The following is a 25,643-nucleotide window of genomic DNA, read 5'->3' on the forward strand; positions in this document are numbered from 1 at the left end:
GTGAGCCTAGGAGAGACGGCTGGGTGCGTGGTGAGCTGAGAAGCTAGGAGAAGCTAGCGGGGTTTGGGTGTGTGTTTGTGGGGTTTGGTTTGGCGTGGACTACGGCTGACAGTAGTCCTCGGACCGGTGATCCACAATAAAGTGCGGTAACGAGATCCTGACTCTTCGACTGGTTTGTGGGATCATTACAATACAAATAACAGTCTTACCAAGCTGACTATTGTGAATAACGTTTTATGACTATCATGTGAAATTTGTCATTACTCAAGCCAAAGACATAGCCGAGATGCATTCATGCTTGTTTTATGTACTTACGTCTGCAGTAGGTAGGCTATCCACAAAATAGTTGTTTATTTCTCCGTTGCTTGGGAGGGAGGCGGGGGAAGCAGGAAGTGCTCTGCGCTGGTGGGTGGGATCGAGATTGTTTGGGTAACACCCCTTTGTTTTGGTTTGAAATGGCGACATCTAGTGGACAAAAAAATCACACATAGTGCCAGTGTAATTAACCCCCAAAACACTTTTTTTCAGCTTTTAACCAATATGACTTTGGGGGTGGTGTGTGAAGAATGCTGGTCAAAATTTTCACATTTGAGACCAAACTGTTGCCATTTTACCATTTATATCATTTTTCAGCAGCATAACTGGCATTAGTGCCCTCTATGGGTGGAACACTGCTTTTTTTTGTGCCCTAAAATGAATGGGATATTTGATACGTCGTGACGTCACGATGAACCAAAGACTATGGGATTTCAAGATAGTTACTCCCCTACTCCCCCTGTACCCTTTCCCGGCTCCTCACAACTCCAAGCCTATTGGAGGGAGGGAGGGGTTATTGTGTGTTTGCAGCAACATCATCAGCTCCGAGCCCCTGCACCAAAGTGAGCCTCCCTGAGCGACTTTCATCCCCACAGTCATTTCCACAAACAAATCTCTCGCAGTTTAGCGCACATGTAAAATATAACGCTATACTACGACGTGACAACGTGACAAAGCTGCTCTAAACACATCGGCTACTATAATATAGTCACTGTGCAATGAAAGCCACTTATCTCCAAAACACCAACTTTTCAGGAAATGAAAAAAACCCTGTGCTCTTAAAATACTGAACACCACGTTGTCATATTTGACACGTCTTCATTGTAGACAGTTTATCGCTGAATGTGTCATTACATTATTAATATCTTACCTGAATAAGCTCAAATGCTGTTACAGGATTATCACACCGAGTCTGGAGCACTTTCTGCCGGCCAGGCAGCAGCTCGTAGGCACCTGCCTTTTAGAGCGTGAGCACGAGCTGCTGTGCTCCAGGCAGCGGGGACGCGCGGGTGGAGCTCTTCAATCTGCCAAGCCGGGGAGAGTGGCTCTGTCATGGGGTTGAGCAGTCCCGGAGTAACGTGACATGATTCTTGTCAGAAACAACTTCGATTTGCATACTTCAAATGAGTTTGCAGCCCAAGGACAACCCGAAAACACCTTATTGATCTATTTACGTCAGACGATGCCAGAATCACACAAAACCAAGCCGAAACGCAGCTGGCATTCGGGTCAGCAGCGTGCCTGGTGACTTTTCCGGGGAAGTCCTCATGAGGTGGGGTGGAGAATGGAGCTCTGACTGTCACATACACTGCCCTGCGCTGCGCCCGAGAGGAAAAATCAGAGGTGCAGTAACTTTTAACAAGAATCACGAAAAGCCGCCAAACGAAAATTAAAAACGGATTTCATGGCGCGATATATGGCAAGTTGGACGAGGGAATGACGTGGAGAAATCTCGCATTGTGGTTACATGAGCGTGAGAGCGGGGCGTTTGTCGTGACTATTGTGCTGTGCTGCGGTCTCGCGTCACTAGTCTCTTTTAACGTAGTTAGACAAGCCGCCACACACATACATGGGAGAAAAATAATTAAATTTCTAGTTCGCCACTGAATGGCCAAATTGATTTAACTTTCAACCATTTTGAGCAACGCTGTTTCCATACAGGCCACCAGCGTTGGCTAGTTGTTGATATTTATAAAGATATTGCAGCTCTCATATAAATTATTTTCAAGGTGGTGGGCAAACTGTAATGGCGTCGATTTCCGGAAAAAATTCCTGAGCTGAGCACAGCCAAAGAGTATAGTATTGACAAGAGGATACGTAATTTCTTGGTTTTTCCCATATGTTTTTTCAAATCACCATTTTGTTAGATATCTGGGGGGTTAGTCCCCCTTTAAAAACGGTGATGTGGCATGCTGCTCTTTAAAAGATACAATAAAAACAGTTGAAAAACGATGAATAAACAACCAACAAGGTATTATTTATTTCCATATATCTTTATTATCTGTTATTTCATATATAGGCCTATTTATACATCTTTATTCTATACAGGTTTATTTCTCAATACAATCTTTTACTGACATACATAGATCTTACATAAGCTTGAGAGGTACGTTTACTTCCTTCGTAAGATATTTTGGCAGTTAACAGGACAACAGGAGGTCACAATACAGACAGACACACACGTTTGAAGTACGCAATACACACACATTATGGCATGCACACACCGACGTTAAGTGGTCGAACACCTCTACTGCTTTTGTCACATGCACGCGCGCAAGCACCCATATCGTCACGCACTCACACATGCACCAACACACACATGTATCATCAGATCATGGTCACTTTTCGGGACATTACATACACTTACATTAATTTCCTGGAGACTTACCCTAACGCTAACCATAACCACTACTTGCCTAACCCTCACCGTAGCCACTAGTCTTCACAGGTCCAAAATCACAGCCGGACCCTAATGGACCCGAGAAACTTGTGCCCAGACCCGATTGGACCCATCTATTATTAGAAAGCTGAGACCCGGTCCCGTACAGACCCGATAAGTGCCCGGGTCGGCTGGGTCCGGTTCGGGTCCTCGGGTATTCGGGGGTTGTAGGTTCAAGTGCTCATTTTTCTAAGTTTGTTTTTTATTAGTTATTTGACATATAAAAAGGGTGATTGACAGCTGTGACAGCCACTCACCGGGTCCACTCGGGTCCTGTTGGACCTGGCATTTCACTGTCAGAGACTCGAGGCCCACGGCAAACAGCCCCCGGAGTCACCTCGTTTGAATGGACCCAAGACCCGCCCGAGTTCGGTCCGGGTCCTCGGGGGTTTGCGCATACCCGAAGACCTCTAGTCACCACTGACCCCAAAAAATAATCTTTTTCCAAATTGGGTACAGAGCTTTTGTCCCCAATTGGACAAGCCAGCCGCAATTAACTGGTCTTAAGTCTGAAATTTGTCGCCGAAAGTACTGTAGCCTATAGGCTTTGACAGACCACTAGCTAGCTGAGGTGCACACACCCACACCAACTTGTACGCATACACACAGTCAAGCATACAAGAACTAAACACACACTCATTCGTGGAGGGAGACAGGTATTCACAGAATAGATTTACACCAATACCAGACTGTAGTAAATACACATGTACATGTACAGTACTCGCCATATTTTACTCCTGCTCCTACATACACATATATGCATGTGCGCACACACACACACACACACACACGCACGCACGCACGCAAACACACACACACACACACGCACACACAATCAAATCACACAGGCACACGTACACATACATGTGTACACACACACATGCACACGCACGCACGCACGCACACGCACACGCACACACACACACGTTTTTGGTAGAAAGTAAAGAACAGTAATGCAGATTTTCAGACATAATGACATTGATAATGTTATTAGCTCTGATCCATATTTGGTTTCTATTACTGCCAATGATGGAATATGACCATGGTGCACAGAATGTCACTATACGCTTCATCGAAAACAATCAGCATTATGTCACTCCATGGCATGTGATATAAAATGTCACTATGTGATATAAACAAAGTACTGTATAGAGCGTCAATATGACAGCTATGACACATTATCAAATAAATACACATTTTATATTGCAATAATAGGATGAATACACATGGTTGGGTTCTGTCTATGTGACATATCCTTTCCATTTTCTCTTTGTCACACACAAACTCAGCATGCATGCGCACGCGCACGCACGCGCACGCACACACACACACACACACACACACACACACACACACACACACACACACACACACACACACACACACACACACACACACACACACACACACACACACACACACACACACACACACACACACACACACACACACATTAATGTAACTACCCAGACAGTGCTTCACAGTGTAGGGAACCCATTGCAAATGTGTCTTTCTTCCAAGGTGGCACCAACTAAATACAGGTTAACAGTCACCACAAAACATAACGACAGCTACGGTATTGAAACCTCTGTCGAAATAGGAACTTAACAACAGATATAACATATTTGGCTTCAGTAACAGATCAAAAATATACCTGAATTTTGCTACATATCAGAATGCATAACTTAACAGCGTAATATGAAGATACAACCACATCCACAAACAATGAGTCTGGATTGAAATTGAATTGTGTTGGTCAACTCCAACCAAAATATACTGTAATTTAAGCATGCACTAAATGTTTTTTTTTTTTTACAGCAGGTATGGTTATGAAAATGAGTCATACGCTCAGCGGTGTCTTCATTGACTGCATGATATATTGTCTAAATGAACACTGATTGTATCGTTCTTTATATAATTGTATAAAAGGCAATGATATCTGCCACCGCGTAGCCTGAAAATAATACTAAATGACACTTAGAAGACACGTATGAATGGAAAAGTGGGTGGAGGGAGGGAGTGTGGATGCTAGAGTTACTGAAACGGGGCTCTGGGTTTGCAAGTAACACCACCAAACTCCTGGCAAACAGAACGAGCAAAAGGAACCAAAGCAAACGGACCTAAACCCCGCTAAAGGTTCTGCATGGAAGCTCGACCTCTATTTCTAGGCTTGGATGTGAAAAAAGGAGTAGAAGTATTGTCTGAAAAGAGGCAAAGATGGTGTAAGGTAGCCCCCCTTGTCCTGTAGAGTTGCAGTTCGTCCAGAAGAGGGGGCTCTAGGTGAATACAGTGGCACCTTCGGCAGGTCAGGTTTCGGTCAGATTGCGTTTGTGACAATGAGGTCTCTGTGTCCTTCGCTGCTAGGCTCTGGAGTGATACTCTTTAGCAGACGCTGTGAGGAGAGAGAGAGAGAGAGAGAGAGATAAACACAGGGAGAAGGGACATACAGGACATTCTTATAAAAACAGGACATACAGTAACACATAACATCATATAAACAATATAGAACAATCAAGAATAAAAAGAACAAGAGATACAAACCAACACAAGTTAAAAAAACATCCGAAGAAAGGTTTTGCACATTACTCTAGCTTACTCTAATTTGCAGATTTCATTTCGTTAGGGATTTTGTTCCACTCCTCCACCCCGCATGTATTTCAGGCATCTAACCAAAACCCTGTTCAAAAAACCCAATGACGATGCTAACTTTGGTTGGCCTACAAAAATGTCCTCCCTGCGCCACTATAGGGAAGGAAAATGAAGTGAAGGAACAATTAGGAATGTAGCAGTATAGTAGTACCTGTTTGAATGTGCCCTTTGCATTAAGCAGGTGGTAGACCATGTAAGCAGGCACACAGATGAAGGAGGACACTCCGATGCAGTAGCCCAGGACGGTGGTCCAGGGCGGGTAGTGGTAGTCAAACAACTTGACCTCTGGAGGGAAGGCCAGGAAGCTGATGATGATGAACTGGAGAAACCGAAAACAAACAGAGGACAGCTATGGCAAGGGCCAAACATTTGGATGTCTTTCGAAAAAAAGTTTAGACGTAAATGACAGCTGGTTTTATTACATAAATGTTTAGCCTGTGTGTGTGTGTGTGTGTGTGTGTGTGTGTGTGTGTGTGTGTGTGTGTGTGTGTGTGTGTGTGTGTGTGTGTGTGTGTGTGTGTGTTGTGCGTGCGTGCGTGCACGCATGTGTGCCCCACCAATAGGAAGCAGGGGCAGATGGCCACCCAGCAGACCCTCCAGAAACAACCCGGGTAGAAACCAAGCATGAACTGGATGTCGTTACAGAAACGGTCAGTACCTGGAATACACATACACACACACAGACACACAGACACACAGACACACACACACACACAGACACACAGACACACACACACACACACACACACACACACACACACACACACACACACACATTATCAGCATGGTTCAAAGCATTCAAGGTCGTACTTTGGTACCACAGTACAGCTGTTTCGTACAACATGCTTAAAAACACAGCTTGCTAGTTTCGGTTTTCAAACGCAAGAAGGTTTATTCAATATTCTTCACCATCATCATCATCATGATCATCATCATCACCATCACCAGTATTTACCGTAGAACCAGGAGACAGCGATGACTTCCAGCAGGACCACAGTGATGACCGCAGGGCCAGTGGCGTATTCCTCAAACAACTTCACCACAAAAGCTCCTCCCTACAGGAGACAGAGGACAAGAGAGGGGGAGGTGGAGGAGGTGGAGGAGGGGCAGGAGGAGAGGTATTTCCCACCTCTCTAACTCTAACCTTAGGGAGGATGGATTATCACATGTACAGTACAGTCTTTTTTTTAGAAGGAGGTTCCTATCTGGAGGAAACCCCCAGGGGAGCACGGGGAGAACATGCAAACTCTGCACAGAAAGGCCCTTTTATGAGGCCACCTGGGCTGGAGGCACTATGGACACTGAGGATGGGGACACACCCTCAGCGCCCACAGCGTCCCAGGCGGGAATCGAACCCAGGACCTTCTTTCTGTGAGGCGACAGCATTACCACTGCACCACCGTGCCCCCCAGTACAGTATTTACTTTTCATTTATTTATACTAATTTACAAATTGCTCCTAGTAAATTGTTGGAAACATGCAACTTTGTGTATGAGAAGGCCAATGCTGTATGTGTTGAATGGAGCAGAGGTGCTCCATTCAACTGCATTGGATCTTGGCCTGCATTGGATGTTTATTGAGATTTTAGATTGGGATCTTTACAACTAACTCGGTGGATTACTTGTAATCTGATTTCTAAATGTAGTTTATTACAAAAAAAACACTGCCGTCAAATTACAGATTTTTGATACTTTTGAGATTTCTTGTTGGATTACTCTAAACATGTTAGAAGAGAAAACTTTTTGCAGACACTAAATAAAATATCAATATAATTTGCACATTATAAAACACAACACTATTCAAATTGGGATATATTGGGATTGCATATTTTATGGCTTTTGGAGTAGCCTACTGTAAATGTAATCCAAAATCCACTGAATGTGTTGCATTGCTGCATAGTCTACTGAGCCTTCGTACATTATGTTGCTAATTATTCATTTTGAAATTTTGTGATAGATAATAATAATAATGTGGCTTTTAACTTACATATGTGAGTGTGGAGAGAGCCCCCAGGTAGCAGACGCACACCAGGCCGAAGACAAACCACTCTCGTCTCTTAACCAGGAGATGAGGGAACTCATCCAGCATGGCCGTGATCACCCCCTCCAAACCGGCAAACTGGAGAGAGGAGGAAGAGAGACAGGATGAGATGATGGACAGAGACAGCCAGAAGAGGTAGAAAGAGAGAGACAAAAAGCAACATGGGGGAGGCAGAATAGATGACAGAAGCAGAAGAAGAAGAAAGAGCAAGTTGGGTACAGTAGCTAAAATTCTAAGGCCGGGGAAAAACTAGCCACTTGCTTTGACAAACACATGGACAATTTCCGAAGAAACAGGAAATATTTGATCCGGGGCTATTCATAAAACATTCAGGGCTATAGCCAGGGGCGGACTGGGATCATAATTCAGGCCGGGCATTAGATACCAAGCAGGCCAGGCCGATACGGGCCGACGCGCGTGCCGGCGCCCGAAGGGCGGCGGCGAAAGATTTGGGGCGTTTGAAGCTCAATTTGGGCCGTTTGAAGCCCAATTTGGGCCGTTTAAAGCCAGATTTGGGTCGTTTAAAGCCAGATTTGGGCTGTTTGAAACCCGATTTGGGCCGTTTGAAGCCCAATTTGGGCCGTTTGAAGCCCAATTTGGGCCAAGTCCAATTTTACAATGAGATGCACCCACTTTAAACCTGAATAAAGTAATAAAACCACTAGTAAACCAGTAGGCGGCGCCTGGCCTGCTGTTCAGTGAGTGGCCTGGCCTGGCCTGCAAAAAAAAAAAAAAAAAAAAAAAAAATTTTTTTTTTTTTTTTTGGCAGGCCAGGCCAGGCCAGGCCACCGGGCATTTGCCCGACGTGCCCGATTATGCAGTCCGCCACTGGCTATAGCCCCCAGTGCCCAGGCCTAACGACGCCCATGCCTCGGCTCTTTCTAAGAAGCGTATTTTCATCTCCTTAGATTTTAACTCGAATTCCTCAGGGCTACTGCAATTGCACCTTAATCTGAGGAATTGACCAACTGGAATATTTAGTTTGAGTCGTTCTGAATCGTTGGTCAGTGGTCGACCCTCCCCTTAGACCTATTGTGTCTGGTAATGTGAGTCTCATTGAGCCCATGTCCCAATACATAGATTTTTTTTTCATAAAGAAATTGGTACCTGACCTGCCATCCTATTTACCATGGACACCATGCACATCTTAAATGCTGTGAGTCTGTGACCACCTTAAAGTTAGTCCAAGTAGCATTTTAGCCACTTTAGATGTCCAGAGCCTGTATATAGCACTAACATACCCCACACAGGGGGTTTAGAGACCTGGGCACTGCTATGGGCATGGCATTTGCACCTAACTATAGCTATTCCAAAATCTACCTTTACCTTAGATATGTAGATGATACTGCGGTCATCTGGAATGGTTCTGAAGATGAATTTGCTTCTTTTATGCAGTATGTTAATCATACAGACAGTAGTCTCACCTTCACAGAGGAACATAGCCCCACAAGTATTGCTTTTCTGGATTTATCAATATCCAGAAATAGTGTTAACAGGCCTAGAGACCACTATTTAAGCCTTTGAGCCGCAACACACTATTGCATTCTATATAGCAACCATCCAGAACGACTAAGATGAAATATTCCAGTGGGTCAATTCCTCAGGTTAAAGCTAAATTGCAGTAGGCCCTGAGGAAATCACGCTAAAATCTAAGGAGATGGAAAAAGGCTTCTTCGAAAGAGGCTACATACTGTAGTTGACATTGACCGGGCACTCAACCGAGCCAAACATACAGATCGAGCTCTTCTCTCGTCAAAATGACTAAAGAGAAGACCCCTCCATGGATTTGCTTTTCCACCCACGGCATTTATATATTAAAATGCCCCTGTGTCCTCATTTACATGGGTCGGACCAAGCAAGCACTGAAAATAAGATTAAGAGAACACAAACCCCCCCCAAAATATGGATTATGCTATATGGCACGTCACTATGCTGAAGCAAACCACGGTTCGGTTTCCTCCCTCAAATGTATAGGAATGGAAAAGGATAAGCCACCCCACAGGAGGAGGCGATATCACAAACAAATAACTATAGAGGGAAGCTTTTTGGATTTTTACCCTCAGCAGCTTTTCCTGCTTCCTCTGATGTCTCTTTCTCGTCCCCTTCTTTGTCTAGGCTAAGTGGAAGTCAGTATCTAGATTAGAACATGTAAATATTTTGTAAATAATGACGTTATTATTATAGGGGTGGGAATCACAAGTTTCATCACGATATGATATTATCGATTCGATAGTCTGCCACGATCCGATTTAGATTCAATTAAATTCAGCGGCCTGCAATCGATTTGAGAAGATATCATATGCCCGATCAGTTACACTCATATCAATAGACCAAATCACCGGGATGTTTACATTTACTTCCGGGTACCCCTGAGGTCCACACATTATAATGGCGGTGGACGGCACAAACTGACATGTTGAAGACAAAAACAGACAAAGAAGACAAAAATGGTTCGTCCGTGTTGTGTTGTTGTTTAATATCATTCATAACAACACTTTCACTAACGTTAGTGGAGACCAGACTAGCTAATTTACCTGTTGGACCAGACTAGAAGCTAAATTAAATTGACCTGGCGTCAGTAGCTCTGTCTGTACCAGGCTCTTTCTCGCCGAGAAGAGCCTGGTGACGCGAGGTTACTCTGTCTGTAACGTAAAAAAACAGCGAGTTTGACAGACAAACAAACTTTATTAGCTAGCTAACACTACATAAAACAAACACAGAAGAAAGGCTAGATACGTCGGACAAGCATGTTTACCAACCGTTTAACCATTTAAATTGAAAGTAGTCGGCCGAAAACAACGAGAGGGTTTGACAGCATTTATATGACAACACGCACATTTAAACCTGCCGCCTTTCCCAAGTGGTACCCGGAAGTAAATTTGTTTACATGGTGACGTCACGGTGATTTGGTCTATAGACTACTTGCACAACTCCACTACTTCCTGAAATGAGTAGGGCATCTTGGTTTCCTGTCCTACACTATTGGATGAACTGATTAATGTCAGGTGTGCCTGATCACTGTTGTTGTGACTGCAGCAGTCAGTCACAACAACAGTGATCAGGCACACCTGATATTAATCAGTTCATCCAATAGTGTAGGACAGGAAACCAAGATGCCCTACTCATTTCAGGAAGTAGTGGAGTTGTGCAAGTAGTCTATTCACCAAAAGCAACTAAAATGATTTGACAATTTTATTTCTGACCTCTTCCAGACATTTAAATGAAAAACAGTCTAATGTTTTTAATAGAATACCTTCTGCTGGGATCAGGATAATCCTGATATCCAAATCCAAGATATTCCAATCCTACTCAAAAAGTTTTGAACAACACATACTGAAGGTTTGATCCACATCAAATCCAAGACTGGATTATGTGACCTAATGTAATCAATGCAACAGTGATGTGAGCGCTCCTTGGGCAATAAAGCGTCTTTGCTGTGTGACGGCGGCCTTTAGAAAGAGTGAGAAATATGAAGGGAGCGAATGTTTGGACGATGCAACGCAAATCCACGTACACCAACGCGGTTACTTTGCCGTAATATCCTCAGTGATAGAAAAGAGGAGCATAACAACGCTGTGCTGATTGTACACTGATTATCAGTAGGGCGATAAGAGCCTCACAGGTCTCTCTCCAGCTGGCTGCCTCTCAGCAGATAAACACAGGCTCATGGAGACAAGATCACAACACACCACACCACTGATATACAGTAAGAATCCTATCAGCGGGTTTTCATTGACTCTTATCCAAAATGGAACAGCGAGGACAAATAATAGCAGACACCTTCGTGGAGCCACCATTACAACAAACCAATAGAACAGGGCATTTGCCTTTAGAGCAGGCCAAATATGAAACCTCTGTGTCCAGGTTTGAGATGAGAGCAAACGAGAGCTGGAAACTATATGGGTGACAACAGATTAGGGAGAGTACAACTGGGGCAGACGAAGATTTAGAAAACCCCAGCAGACTACCCTTTACCCTTCACACTGCAACAAATCCTTTGATCGATTTACAGTAAGGGAGTCGAATCACTAAAGTAAGGGGTGGTAACTGAGTCGTTTTGGAGCCTAACTAACCGTGCTATCCAGTCCCAACATGATGATCATGAGGAAGAAGATGATGGCGAAGAAGGTGGCAGCGGGCATGTTGGCTATGGCCTCCGCATAGATGATAAACAGCAGACTGGGCCCTGGAGAGACAGAAAGAGCTCGATAAGAGATTTGTCATTGAATTTCCGACAAATTTATTCTCGTAGACCTCAAATGATATTCCAGCCCAGGTCTACAAGACAACGTAATAAACTTAATGAAAGGAGCACTTTGTATTCACATGATGCCAAAGCATCCACCTGCAGCTATTTTGCGTGCCATTTTCTATCCCTCCCAGTTAGCATTCAGTTTGATACAGTTTGGAAAAAAATGTCAACACAGTAGCAAACTATTGTGTCAATAGCAAGCAAGCTATAGTGTCAATAGCAAGCTATTGACATTGGTTTGGGACAATGAGGGCCAAATAGTCTGAATGATGATTTGTTGGGGACTGTGCTGGTGCAGTGTCCTACCAGCGTCCTTGGCCACTGATTCCACAGGCTGATCCCTCATCTCAGCCATGTAGCCCAGAACGGTGAAGATGACAAAGCCAGACAGGAAACTAGTCAGGAAGTTGACTGAGCTGGTTAGCAACGCATCTCTGGGAGGGAGAGAGGAGGGGTTGGGGTAGCAGGAAGAAGAAGGAATTAGGGAGGACGTCTGTGAAATATCTCTGCAGGATTTGCACTGGTTAGACTTGAGTATTGGACCATGCAGGCCTGATTTGGAGGTGCTCATGCTTATGGTTCAACTGATGTGGATATTTTAAGGCTGAAACTGACGCCAATATTGTTTAGCTGCTGATAGACGATATTTTGTTTTGTGTTGATATTCTGTATCTATAGACGGTTTTAACTTGACAACAAAAACATTCTAAATTGAACCCCAGCTCACTTCCTGTTGCAGTGTTTGCTATAGACAGGAAAAAAAGAAAAAAAGAGAAGCAGAGCAGGACTGACAATTCCGTGAAAACCGTCTATAAGTTTGACCATTTCCATGCAAAAAAACACAAAAAAAACACAAACATTCAACATTTCTACCAACAATGAAATTCTGTTAGGTGGTTTAGCAGCTCCCCAAGGTGATGTGAGGCAGATTTCATCGCAAAATGTATTACAAACTGGCGGCCCTGAGGCTATTGAGAAAAGTATTTTCCACGCTGCCATAATTAATAATAATATTTTTTTAATTAAAAGGCCAATATTGGGCCCACATATTGGCAATCCTAGTCAGACTAGATACTATAGTCTATATAGGAATCGGCAAGAGACTGAGAAGAACTGAGGTGAAAAGTAATGTAGACACAGATTTAAGCAAGCAAGAGCAAAATGAACAATTTCAGATCAAGTATAGTAGACAATGGTCTTATAGTAAAAATGCTGAAATGACACAGTCGGTACTTGATACTCGTGTTTTAATTCTCACTTGTAGCAGTTGTTGTGGAACGGGTTGTAGCTGGCGAAGGCAAGGAGCACACCGAACCCCGGACCGAGAGAGAAGAAGATCTGAGCTGCTGCGTCGATCCACACCTTGGAGAGGGTGGAGGGAAGGAAAGAGAGAGGGGGGGGAGAAAGAGGGAGACATGGGGAATGATAGGGGAGTAAGGGAGAGACAAAAATAAATGTGTTTAATGACGTAGGGAGTCGACGGGGAGAAATTGAGAAATAGTGTAGGAGGGAAGAATGAGATAAAGTGAAGAGAAGAGGAGGCATCTTACATCATAATGTACCAGTTTGTATAAAGGTGATAGCAGTATCACTGGAATTTAAGAGAGATCATAGAAGGCATTGCTAAACACGACTGACTCACTGTAGTGCTGAGCAGCTTCTCCCAGTCGGGTTTGAGATAGAAGACCACGCCCCTCCAGGCCCCTGGCAGAGTGGCCCCACGGACGAGCAACACCAGGAGGACCAGGTAGGGAAAGGTAGCAGTCACCCACACCACCTTATACAGAGCACGAGGAAAAACACATAGATTAATGTGTTAATGCATAAAAGCTTATTTATATGAAAATGCTGCAGATTATTATTTAAACTATGGTCAGTACAGTAGCCTGCTTTCCTTGACTGCTTATCTCTTCCTCCTTAACTCACGCCCCTGCAGGCCCAGTTCCACGGGGGCTGCAACAGCATGCATAGGCTAATTGACGTCATTTGAGTTAATTGGATGTGTGCCTGTGGGGGGTTAGGGTTTGGCAGGGTCTTCTGACCAACTGGAATTGTGATATGGTAATAATATGGTAAATTATAAGTGAAATAATCTGTCTGTAAACAATTGTTGGGGGGAAATACTTGTGTCATGCACAAAGTAGATGTCCTAACCGACTTGTCAAACTGTAGTTTGTTAACATGAAATCTGTGGAGTGGTTAAAAATGAGGTTTAATGACTAAAAGCTAAGTGTAGGTAAACTTCCGACTTCAACTGTACCAACCTCACCTGTGGTGATGATGATGATGATGATGATGAAGGTGGAGAGCAGACAGGAGACCCACCAACCATTCCCCCTCTCGCTCCTAGCCTTCATCCATCCATCTATCCATCCATCCATCCATCCATCCATCCTCTCCGCTCTAACTGACCCCCTGTCAGCCATGCCTCTGTCAGCCATGCCTCTGTCAGCCATGCCTCTGTCAGCCATGCCTCTGTCAGCCATGCGTCTGTCAGCCATGCCTCTGTCAGCCATGCGTCTGTCAGCCATGCCTCTGTCAGCCATGCCTCTGTCAGCCATGCGTCTGTCAGCCATGCCTCTGTCAGCCATGCGTCTGTCAGCCATGCCTCTGGCCCCTCAGTTACCTTTCCGGACGTCTTGACTCCCTTCCAGATGCTGAAGTAGACGATGGTGAAGATGAAGAGCAGGCAGAGGGCCAGCTGCCAGCTGACAGAGCCCAGCTGGTGCAGCCCTGGGGAGAGGTGCACCTGCAACACGTGGCGACTGGAGGTGAGGAGAGGAGAGGGGGCGGGAGGGGAAGAGGTCCACATTGGCAAAAGGGGAACAGAAGGAGAGACGGAAGGAACCGCAAGAAATGGAGAAAGCGATATCGAAAGGAACACGGCAAGGAAGGAGAAAGATAAAACGGGGGAGCAAGAGAGGGAGAGAGGAGGGGGGACACGGTGATGAGCAGAAAATGGAGTGGAAAAGTTAATTTATTGTCCAATATGCAATTCATAGAACCTAATCCCATGACACACAGACACACATACACACATACATGCGCACACACACACACACGCGCACACACACACGCGCACACACACACACACACACACACACACACACGGACACACACACGGACACACACACACACACACACGCGCATGCGCACACACACACACGCGCACACACACACACACACACACACGGACACACACACACACGCGCGCACACACACACACACACACACACACACACACACACACACACACACACACACACACACACACACACGGACACACACACGGACACACACACACACACACACGCGCATGCGCACACACACACACGCGCACACACACACACACACACACACGGACACACACACACACGCGCGCACACACACACACACACACACACACACACACACACACACACACACACACACACACACACACACACACACACACGGACACACACACGGACACACACACACACACACACGGACACCCGGACTCACAAACAGATTAAATCAGCTATAATGAAAGCGTAGTTCACTTGGGGAAAAAGATCAAAAGAATACATAAAAAGGAAGAAAGGCCATTAATTTAATTCATGGTTAGTTTCTATCAATAAACTTTAATTACACCAAAGTTTGCACAAATCAGAGTAAGCAAACGTCTAACAGCAACACGGGGCAGAAAAGCAGACAAGTCAACAGAGAAGTTAAAATCTGGCCCCCATGTTAGACAAACAGAAGCAGAACTATAAAAAAAAAAAGAGAGAGATGATGTATGTTGAAAACAGGAAATTCTGGCGCCAGACCGAGTTGAGGAATGTGTTACTTTAATACCTGTGTTAGGAAAAGTCAACTATGGATAAAGCCAGTTTCTGGCTCCGTAGACGTAACAGATAGACTCAGTGTTAGTGAACAGCTGATAAGAGTGAGCCAGCAGACTTCCAGGGAGCAGGACGCTGACGACACTGACTACAAAGACACTGAGGAATAACAAACACACTGTTCACGTCTCTCTCCGACAGAGATCTGGTTTCAAGAGGGGGGGAAAAGCCTTTGACACAAAAATGGCCCTACCTGTCTGTGTTGTTTACCTCCTTGTCTGTCTCCCTCCAAGTCGCTCCTATCACCTGCCCGGGTTGGTTACTATTTTGTAGCTAAGTAGCAGGCTCAAACTTGCCTTGAATTTCAGTAGTATCACATAGTGAGTTTATATCCGTGTCCATGCACACAGATCAAATCTATTCTATTTGTGTAGCTTTGTTAAGTCAACTGTTACACAGTGCGTCTTATCTAAACTGTGAGGACCTGCTGTTTCGTACTGCATCGAGTGTATCACTCCTGTACTGTGTCACAATGTGTCTGTTTGATCCAGGTCAACTTCTTGTGCTGCCATTGCACTTGGCGAAATAAAGTGACCAAGTGGCCAATTTTCCCTGCCAAGCTCTCCCGGTCGTTTCTCCACGCCCTCTGCTGGCGAGACACTTAGCACATGCTTCCTCTGATACATGTGAAGTGCAGCCTCTGCTGGGGAGACACTTAGCACATGCTTCCACTGATACATGTGAAGTGCAGCCTCTGCTGGGGAGACACTTAGCACATGCTTCCACTGATACATGTGAAGTGCAGCCTCTGCTGGGGAGACACTTAGCACATGCTTCCACTGATACATGTGAAGTGCAGCCTCTGCTGGGGAGACACTTAGCACATGCTTCCACTGATACATGTGAAGTGCAGCCTCTCCTGGGGAGACACTTAGCACATGCTTCCTCTGATACATGTGAAGTGCAGCCTCTGCTGGGGAGACACTTAGCACATGCTTCCTCTGATACATGTGAAGTGCAGCCTCTGCTGGGGAGACACTTAGCACATGCTTCCACTGATACATGTGAAGTGCAGCCTCTCCTGGGGAGACACTTAGCACATGCTTCCTCTGATACATGTGAAGTGCAGCCTCTGCTGGGGAGACACTTAGCACATGCTTCCACTGATACATGTGAAGTGCAGCCTCTCCTGGGGAGACACTTAGCACATGCTTCCTCTGATACATGTGAAGTGCAGCCTCTGCTGGGGAGACACTTAGCACATGCTTCCTCTGATGCATGTGAAGTGCAGCCTCTGCTGGGGAGACACTTAGCACATGCTTCCTCTGATACATGTGAAGTGCAGCCTCTGCTGGGGAGACACTTAGCACATGCTTCCACTGATACATGTGAAGTGCAGCCTCTCCTGGGGAGACACTTAGCACATGCTTCCACTGATACATGTGAAGTGCAGCCTCTGCTGGGGAGACACTTAGCACATGCTTCCTCTGATACATGTGAAGTGCAGCCTCTGCTGGGGAGACACTTAGCACATGCTTCCACTGATACATGTGAAGTGCAGCCTCTCCTGGGGAGACACTTAGCACATGCTTCCACTGATACATGTGAAGTGCAGCCTCTGCTGGGGAGACACTTAGCACATGCTTCCTCTGATACATGTGAAGTGCAGCCTCTGCTGGGGAGACACTTAGCACATGCTTCCTCTGATACATGTGAAGTGCAGCCTCTGCTGGGGAGACACTTAGCACATGCTTCCACTGATACATGTGAAGTGCAGCCTCTGCTGGGGAGACACTTAGCACATGCTTCCACTGATACATGTGAAGTGCAGCCTCTGCTGGGGAGACACTTAGCACATGCTTCCACTGATACATGTGAAGTGCAGCCTCTGCTGGGGAGACACTTAGCACATGCTTCCACTGATACATGTGAAGTGCAGCCTCTCCTGGGGAGACACTTAGCACATGCTTCCTCTGATACATGTGAAGTGCAGCCTCTGCTGGGGAGACACTTAGCACATGCTTCCTCTGATACATGTGAAGTGCAGCCTCTGCTGGGGAGACACTTAGCACATGCTTCCACTGATACATGTGAAGTGCAGCCTCTCCTGGGGAGACACTTAGCACATGCTTCCGCTGATACATGTGAAGTGCAGCCTCTGCTGGGGAGACACTTAGCACATGCTTCCACTGATACATGTGAAGTGCAGCCTCTCCTGGGGAGACACTTAGCACATGCTTCCTCTGATACATGTGAAGTGCAGCCTCTGCTGGGGAGACACTTAGCACATGCTTCCACTGATACATGTGAAGTGCAGCCTCTCCTGGGGAGACACTTAGCACATGCTTCCTCTGATACATGTGAAGTGCAGCCTCTGCTGGGGAGACACTTAGCACATGCTTCCTCTGATGCATGTGAAGTGCAGCCTCTGCTGGGGAGACACTTAGCACATGCTTCCTCTGATACATGTGAAGTGCAGCCTCTGCTGGGGAGACACTTAGCACATGCTTCCTCTGATACATGTGAAGTGCAGCCTCTGCTGGGGAGACACTTAGCACATGCTTCCACTGATACATGTGAAGTGCAGCCTCTCCTGGGGAGACACTTAGCACATGCTTCCACTGATACATGTGAAGTGCAGCCTCTGCTGGGGAGACACTTAGCACATGCTTCCTCTGATACATGTGAAGTGCAGCCTCTGCTGGGGAGACACTTAGCACATGCTTCCACTGATACATGTGAAGTGCAGCCTCTCCTGGGGAGACACTTAGCACATGCTTCCACTGATACATGTGAAGTGCAGCCTCTGCTGGGGAGACACTTAGCACATGCTTCCTCTGATACATGTGAAGTGCAGCCTCTGCTGGGGAGACACTTAGCACATGCTTCCTCTGATACATGTGAAGTGCAGCCTCTGTTGGGGAGACACTTAGCACATGCTTCCTCTGATACATGTGAAGTGCAGCCTCTGCTGGGGAGACACTTAGCACATGCTTCCTCTGATACATGTGAAGTGCAGCCTCTGCTCGGGAGACACTTAGCACATGCTTCCTCTGATACATGTGAAGTGCAGCCTCTGCTCGGGAGACACTTAGCACATGCTTCCTCTGATGCATGTGAAGTGCAGCCTCTGCTGGGGAGACACTTAGCACATGCTTCCTCTGATGCATGTGAAGTGCAGCCTCTCCTGGGGAGACACTTAGCACATGCTTCCTCTGATGCATGTGAAGTGCAGCCTCTCCTGGGGAGACACTTAGCACATGCTTCCTCTGATACATGTGAAGTGCAGCCTCTCCTGTGGAGACACTTAGCACATGCTTCCTCTGATACATGTGAAGTGCAGCCTCTCCTGGGGAGACACTAGCACATGCTTCCTCTGATACATGTGAAGTGCAGCCTCTCCTGGGGAGACACTTAGCACATGCTTCCTCTGATACATGTGAAGTGCAGCCGCTTCTTTCCACCTGACAGAGAGGAGTTTCACCAGCAGGATGCAGTGCATGGGAGGATCATGCTCCCCCCCCCCCCCAGTTCCCCTCCCCCCGAATAGGCGCCTCGACCAACCAGAGGATGCACTGGTGCAGCGACCAGGACATATATACCCTAACCCGGCTTCCCACCCACAGACACGGCCAATTCTGCCTGTATGGAATAAAGTGATTCTTATTCTGAAATGCTTCCAACAATTTGCCTGCAATAACTCCACAGATTGTGGGCGGGCTTCATAAAGACCAGAACCGAGAAACAGAAAGCCCTGAACTGTCCCTGTAATCTGCTCTCTGGAACTCCACCAGCACTTCTTCACGTGGCCTCTCCGTCCGCCCCTCTACAGCCAACTTACATGCACTTACGTATAGAACTCCTCGGCGGGGGAGGTGGAGGAGTTGGACCAGGTGACGTTGCGGTCGGTGGACAGGTAGCGGTGACAGTTGACGGTGTTCCAGCTGTTGGAGCAGGTGGTCCAGGGCAGGGTGGGCCGGAAGGACGACAGCAGGTAGTACAAGGCCCAGGCCATGATGGTGTTGTAGTAGAAGGCTATGTAGAGGGCTATGATGCAGATGGCAAAGCCTATTCCTGGACGTGCGGTGGAGAGTGGGAGAGGGGCAGGTCGAGGAGAGGGGGTGGAGAGTGGGAGAGGGGCAGGTCGAGGAGAGGGGAAAGAGAGAAATACACTGAGAGACGGAGGGGAAAAGAGGTATATTCACGGCATAACATGATCAGCACAAAAAACAACTCTAAGAGTGAAGAAAGATGAAAACACCACTCAATCACTGCCCATAAAGATCAGTGGCCTTTTCAAGCGCGTTGGATACGGGGGGTGACATTTCCAAAACAACAACCATTGACATACTTCCATTTCTAAGCAGCTGGCATTTGGCATGGAAATGTGACAATTTCCATAACAGAGAGTCAGCACACCACACTGCACCTATACTGTACAAGAAGATGGAGATGGTCTTCAAGGGAACTGTGCCGATGGGGTCGCAGGGGTTAAACCAGCTGTCTCTCAGGCTCTCGCTGGATGTCTAGGCCTACTGCCTGCTGCCAATCTCCCAGTTGGTGTGAGCTGTTCTCTCATGTGAACTATCGCTCTGAACCTCCTCTTCTCTCTCTCTCACTTCCTATTGCCTTCCCTCTTATCTTGCAGTACACTCCTCATTTCCTCTGGGTTCCTCTCCTCTCTTCTACTGTCACTTCTTATGTCGTCCGCCACCAAAGGGAGACCTTTGGGGGGCGGGGGGGAGAGACTATGGATCGGTCTCTGTCTGTTCGTTAAGCTATATTTCTGCTTCAACAGAAGTGTATCTGACCTGGCTTCCGGCAGCTTCTTTTGGGTTCTGTTGATCCGTTTGACGGGCCCTACACACATGAATGTGATGTGGGCGATAATATAATCGCTATCGCCCCGTCAGCCCTGCCCCGCTGCTACAGCGCGGTTGGCTGCCTTGCTGTATCTCCGTCTTCACTTCAATTGGTCGATTTTGAAATGGCCCCTCCTTCCCTCGCTGCCGTCTGTCGCTCACCACCTTGCAAAGCATGCTGGGATACCTGGCGTCAGGACATCGCAAACGACAAGATGAGAGGAGGGCCCAAAATCTAAATAGACCAATTTGAAGACGGACATACAGCAAGGCGGCCAACCAAGCGGCAGCAGCGGGGCAGGGCTTGACAGGGCGAGTGCGAGTACATGCGAGTTGATGGCGTTCGGTTCCAAGGGTGGAACTACATCACTTGTGGGGGACATGTTTACTATTTGCTGGTTTCTTTCCCATCCCTTTACTGTCCTGTCCTGTCCTGTTCTGTCCTGTCCTGTCCTGTCCTGTCCTGTCCTGTCCTGTCCTGTGCTCTTCTCTCCTGGCTCCTCCCCCCTCTTACCTTTGAAGATGGGGCAGACGTGTTTCCAGATGGAGATGCAGCCACTGCGGTGGAACTGACCAAGGGCCAGCTCCATGTAGAACAGAGGCACACCTCCAAACACCGCCATCAACGTGTAGGGCAGCAGAAAGGCACCTGGAGAGAGAGAGAGAGAGAGAGAGTGAGAGGGAGGACAGGTGGGCAGGAGAGAGAGAGAGAGAGAGAGTGAGAGGGAGGACAGGTGGGCAGGAGAGAGGGAGAGAGTGAGGGAGGAAAGGTGGGCAGGAGAGAGGGAGATGGAGTGGGGGGAAATTAGGGTTGTGTGTGTGTGTGTGTGTGGGAGGTTGGAAGGACATGGTGGGTAAGGAAGGAGAGAGAAACAGAGAGGGGCGAAAGAGAGGGAAGAATGAGAGACAAGGGAGTAATTGGAAGAGAGGAAGAGAACGGTCGGTTATGGAAGAATAGTAGTAAAAAAAACAATTACACCCACGAGAAATTTACTAATTCACACTCCATCTGTAATCTCTATAGTCCTCTTAACAACTAACAGTAAAGTACAACTCTAAAAAAATATACGGCACTCATCAGTTATGGAAAATCATCATGTACAGAAGTACATCACCATTGAAAATGAAGGTCTTTCCTCAAATGTTCAATCAATCAATCGATCGATCGATCAATCAATGATACTGTATATTGTGTGTTCCACCGCCCTTGTATAACCCTTTAAAAGTATAGGCCACTCAAAGACAACACTGTAAAATGTACCCTTTTCAGATCACTATTCTTTCTTCCCTGTGAGATGTAAGCATACAGGATTGATGAAAGTAGAATAAAAACTCTCTCTCTCTCTCTCTCTCTCCATCTGATTATTATACTGTAATTTATTGTGTGTGTGTGCAGATGTGTTTGTGCGTGTGCATGTGGGTGGGTTGCTGGGTGTGTGCGTGTGTGCGTGCGTGCGTGTGTGCGTGCTTGCACCTCTCTTTGTGACATGAAAGCAGAGATAAGGGTTGATTGAGCAGCTGCCTGCTAGACAGGTTATTAAGCAAGGAGAAAGACCGAAGGCGTTCTCATAAAACCCACAATTAATACTGTTGCCTCTATCAAGTGTCTCCCAGTCGCCATCTCTGCCTCGCTCCCCGAGACACACACAGAACACAGGAAATTGCAAAGATTTTATTATTGCAAATTCAATAAAAGTGTAAAGGGAGGCCCTGTTTGCCGCTAGGTAAGGTTTGTGTAGTAACCGAGCACAGGAGGCAGAGACCACACAGACTTTGTGAAAACACACCCTGGTCTGTGGACCTTCGCTTTTTGTACTAAAGAACTGCATGAATAGTTGAATGTAGTGATCCTCATCTGTCTGTGACCTCTTTAATGTAGGTGTTTGTAATACAGAAGTGACTGACGATGGTCCAATTTCTCCATCTGAGTTTATTTGGTGCCCCCTACCTTTGTGGTCAGCATGAAAAGACAGACAGACAGGCAGAGAGGCTGACAGGCAGACAGACAGACAGACAGACAGACAGACAGACAGACAGGCAGACAGAGAGGCAGACAGACAGACAGGCAGGCAGGCAGACAGACAGGCAGGCAGGCAGACAGACAGGCAGGCAGGCAGACAGACAGACAGTCAGGCGCACGCACGCACGCACGCACGCACGCACGCATGCACACACACACACACACACACACACACACACACACACACACACACACACACACACACACACACACACACACACACACACACACACACACACAGTCACAAAGTAGAAATCTAATTTAAAAATACTAATCTGACAAATGTGTACAGAGAGAGAGAGAGAGAGAGAGAGAATATGAAAAAGAGATCGGTGCATTACCCAAATTTGAGAAATTCAGAGTGGACTTTACTTGTCAAAAGCGACTAGTGACAAATCTTTTGAACAATGTTCATGTTAAAGTGTTGAATCCCAAAGAATTGTCAATAAATTGGGGCAACTGCCGGCATGCTTGTCATCCAGAGAGGTTTTTAACTAATTGTTATGGAGTGTAACTAATTACACTCAGGAAGTGTAAAAAGTAATAACATTACTATACTCATTACTTGGTTTCAAAAGTAATTCGTCACATTACTCGTTACGTCACTATATTACTTTCGCTACCCCCCCCTTCCGAAAAAGTGATGTACAACCTGTTTAACCAGCTCCTTTTTTAGGACTGAATCCACTTTATTGGAACAATAATTAATCTTACAGGAGGAGTCAACAATCAGCCAAACTATAGACTTTTTATTTATCTGCCTACCTAGGAGAAAAAACAATCGCATTCTGGCAACGCAGTAGTCTCGCATAGCCAGACCTATCTCCACACTTCACTTTAGCGCAGTGCCAGTACTGGAGAAACTAATGCAGTAACTTGAACTTACTTAGATTAGTAAGTGTAATACAATTACTTCTTTGAAATTGTAATCTCTTACATTACTAGTTACTCGGAAAGACAATAAATTTACAGTAACTCAGTTACTGCCCAACACTATCTGACACACAGTGTAACATTAGCTGCCCTCACTCTGCTGCGTATATATATATATATATATATATATATATATATATATATATATATATATATAGATTTTCTTTTTGCTGGCCGTAATTTTCCCATGCATAATAGTATCCTTCTTTGCCTTGTATATTTTCTTAATTTTGTCTGCTTTTTGCAAGGTATATTTAAATAAAAAAATCTTTAATTGGCCAAATCTTTGCCTATACTGTATATTCAAGAAAAATATTGGTATCTGGATAATATCGGTATCGGCAGATATCCAAATTCAGGTATCGGAATCGGATCGGAAGTGAAAAAATGTGGATCGGTGCATCCCTATTCACAATCCTCATCCCCACTCCTTATCCATACTAGAAATATTGCGCGGTTCGCATGCTGCGTGCCTATCTCTAGCACTTCGCTTTGTGCACTCAACTGTGCAGTGTGCCGCAAGGAACCCCTCCGCCTTATTATAGTAGTGAGATCTCCCACTCTGCTTTCACATCCTTTCATTCCATCCTCACCTCCTCCGTTCTGGTAGCAGATGTAGGGGAAGCGCCAGACGTTCCCCAGGTCCACGGCATAGCCAATCACAGAGAGCAGGAAGTCCACCTTCTTGCTCCAGGTCTCCCTTGGCCTCTCCAGGCTGGTTTGCTGAACCATCAGAGTCCTGAGGCCCCCTAGTGGCATGGAGGACCCAGGGCCACTCCCAGGTCCTGAGGCCGTCCCCCCAGAGCAAGCCCCGGGGCCTGGCCCCTCCCTGGGGCTCTGAGGGGTGGAGGTGGTGAAGCCGTTGGACACCTGTTGGCCAGAGTTGGAGGTCAAGGCCTTGGGTCCTTTCTCTGCCAGGCCATCAGCCAACATCAGTCTACCGTCCTCCTGCTGCGTCCCCTCCTCTCCCTCTCCCTCCTCGTCCTCTCTCCCTTTGTCCCGCTCTCCCTCATTCTCTCCTCTGTCCATTTGCATCATGGTTGCCAGCATTATTTCTTTTGTCTCCATGGTATGGTGTTGGTGTTAGTGCCGGACGGACAGTTAGGGGTGCAGGGAGGTTCTCAGCGATGACGGAGGGAATGTGGCACTGCTGTCTGCTATGGTGCCCATCAGGGGAACAGAAGGGTTAGGGATGGTTTAACAGAGATGGTTTAGGGCAGGTTTGGCAAAAATGGGACACGTCCTACCTACGCAGGTGAAGGATATGGGGAATGGGAGGATGAGGCTGGTGCAAGAGAATGGGGCCAGTGGAAGGAGTAAAATAAGATGGCGTCCAGTGGAGCAGGAAGGGACAAGAGCAGGCCAGCTAGGGCAGCTGGAGGAGAGGAGAGTGCCGTTGGAATGGGACGTGGCCAGCGTAGAAGTTGCAGGAAGAGGCTCTTGGATCTTCTCCACACAACCTCCCCCTCCTCTGAGACACGCAGTGATGGGACAGTGACGAGAGACACACTGCAACACACAAGGAAAACACTCAGAGAAGTCACAGGCACAGAGGAATTGTGTTTTAAATTATTTCTGGTTGATCGCATGATATACAGTCAAATACGGTCTTTTTGCGTGTCACAAGGCCATATACTATGTCAACTAAAACTGCAGCGTTCCGTCTCAACACATCTGTTTGAAGACTTTAATTGTAAATTAACAGCTAAATCTCCGTATTAACCCTTGTGTGGTGTTCGGGTCTGTGGGACCCGTTTTCATTTTTTATTAAAAGAAAAATGATACAATTAATTAATTTTTCAAACTGAGACTCACTGACTTTGGCTCATTTTCTGTGAAGAACATATATCAGAATACATATTTAATGACCACACACCATACACCCCCCCTACACATTTCTATTACATATAAGATGTCTGGGTCCACTGGACCCGGACATCTTATATGTATGAATGAACCATTCTGTATTTTCTTGCGCTGCCTTCATTGCTTTGTGTGGCTCTGCATCTCAAGATGGCGGAAAGATTCTCTGCTCAGAGGGCCTTAGAGATCATTTTTGAAGAGAGAGAAGCTTTTTTCCTTTTTTCCCATTTTATCATAAAAAACGGATAGCACTTTGATAAATGTGATCTAACAGAGGTAAATGATCAATATTAACCATATGCTCTCTTCATTGCTAGTAATTGGGATAAATTAAACATCTGGTAAGTATCTTTACATAAATTGTTATGGCTGTATTGATTTAAAAACCCAATAATGCGGCGGGTCCACCAGACCCGCAAACATTGGCTGAGTAACAAAAACATGA

The 25,643-nt window shown here is 46.2% G+C and overlaps 1 protein-coding gene across 1 annotated transcript; it reads right to left on the bottom strand.

Annotated features, from left to right (window-relative positions):
* Positions 1–2,323: 2,323 nt before the first annotated feature.
* LOC310777060 (sodium-dependent serotonin transporter-like) lies at positions 2,324–24,403 on the bottom strand (the record flags this gene model as incomplete). The annotated part of the gene is made up of 13 exons (XM_083637314.1): positions 2,324–5,147; positions 5,556–5,723; positions 5,962–6,062; positions 6,360–6,459; positions 7,391–7,522; positions 11,518–11,630; positions 12,003–12,130; positions 12,955–13,058; positions 13,339–13,473; positions 14,323–14,461; positions 19,372–19,594; positions 20,897–21,031; positions 23,929–24,403. The coding sequence occupies 13 exons, from the start codon at positions 24,401–24,403 to the stop codon at positions 5,073–5,075; spliced, it is 2,028 nt and encodes a 675-aa protein (XP_083493440.1). The 3' UTR covers positions 2,324–5,072.
* Between the last annotated feature and the right edge of the window lie 1,240 nt (positions 24,404–25,643).

The sequence above is a fragment of the Poromitra crassiceps genome, assembly GCF_964638095.1.
Source record: "Poromitra crassiceps genome assembly, chromosome: 5".
Taxonomy (NCBI): Eukaryota; Metazoa; Chordata; class Actinopteri; order Beryciformes; family Melamphaidae; genus Poromitra; species Poromitra crassiceps.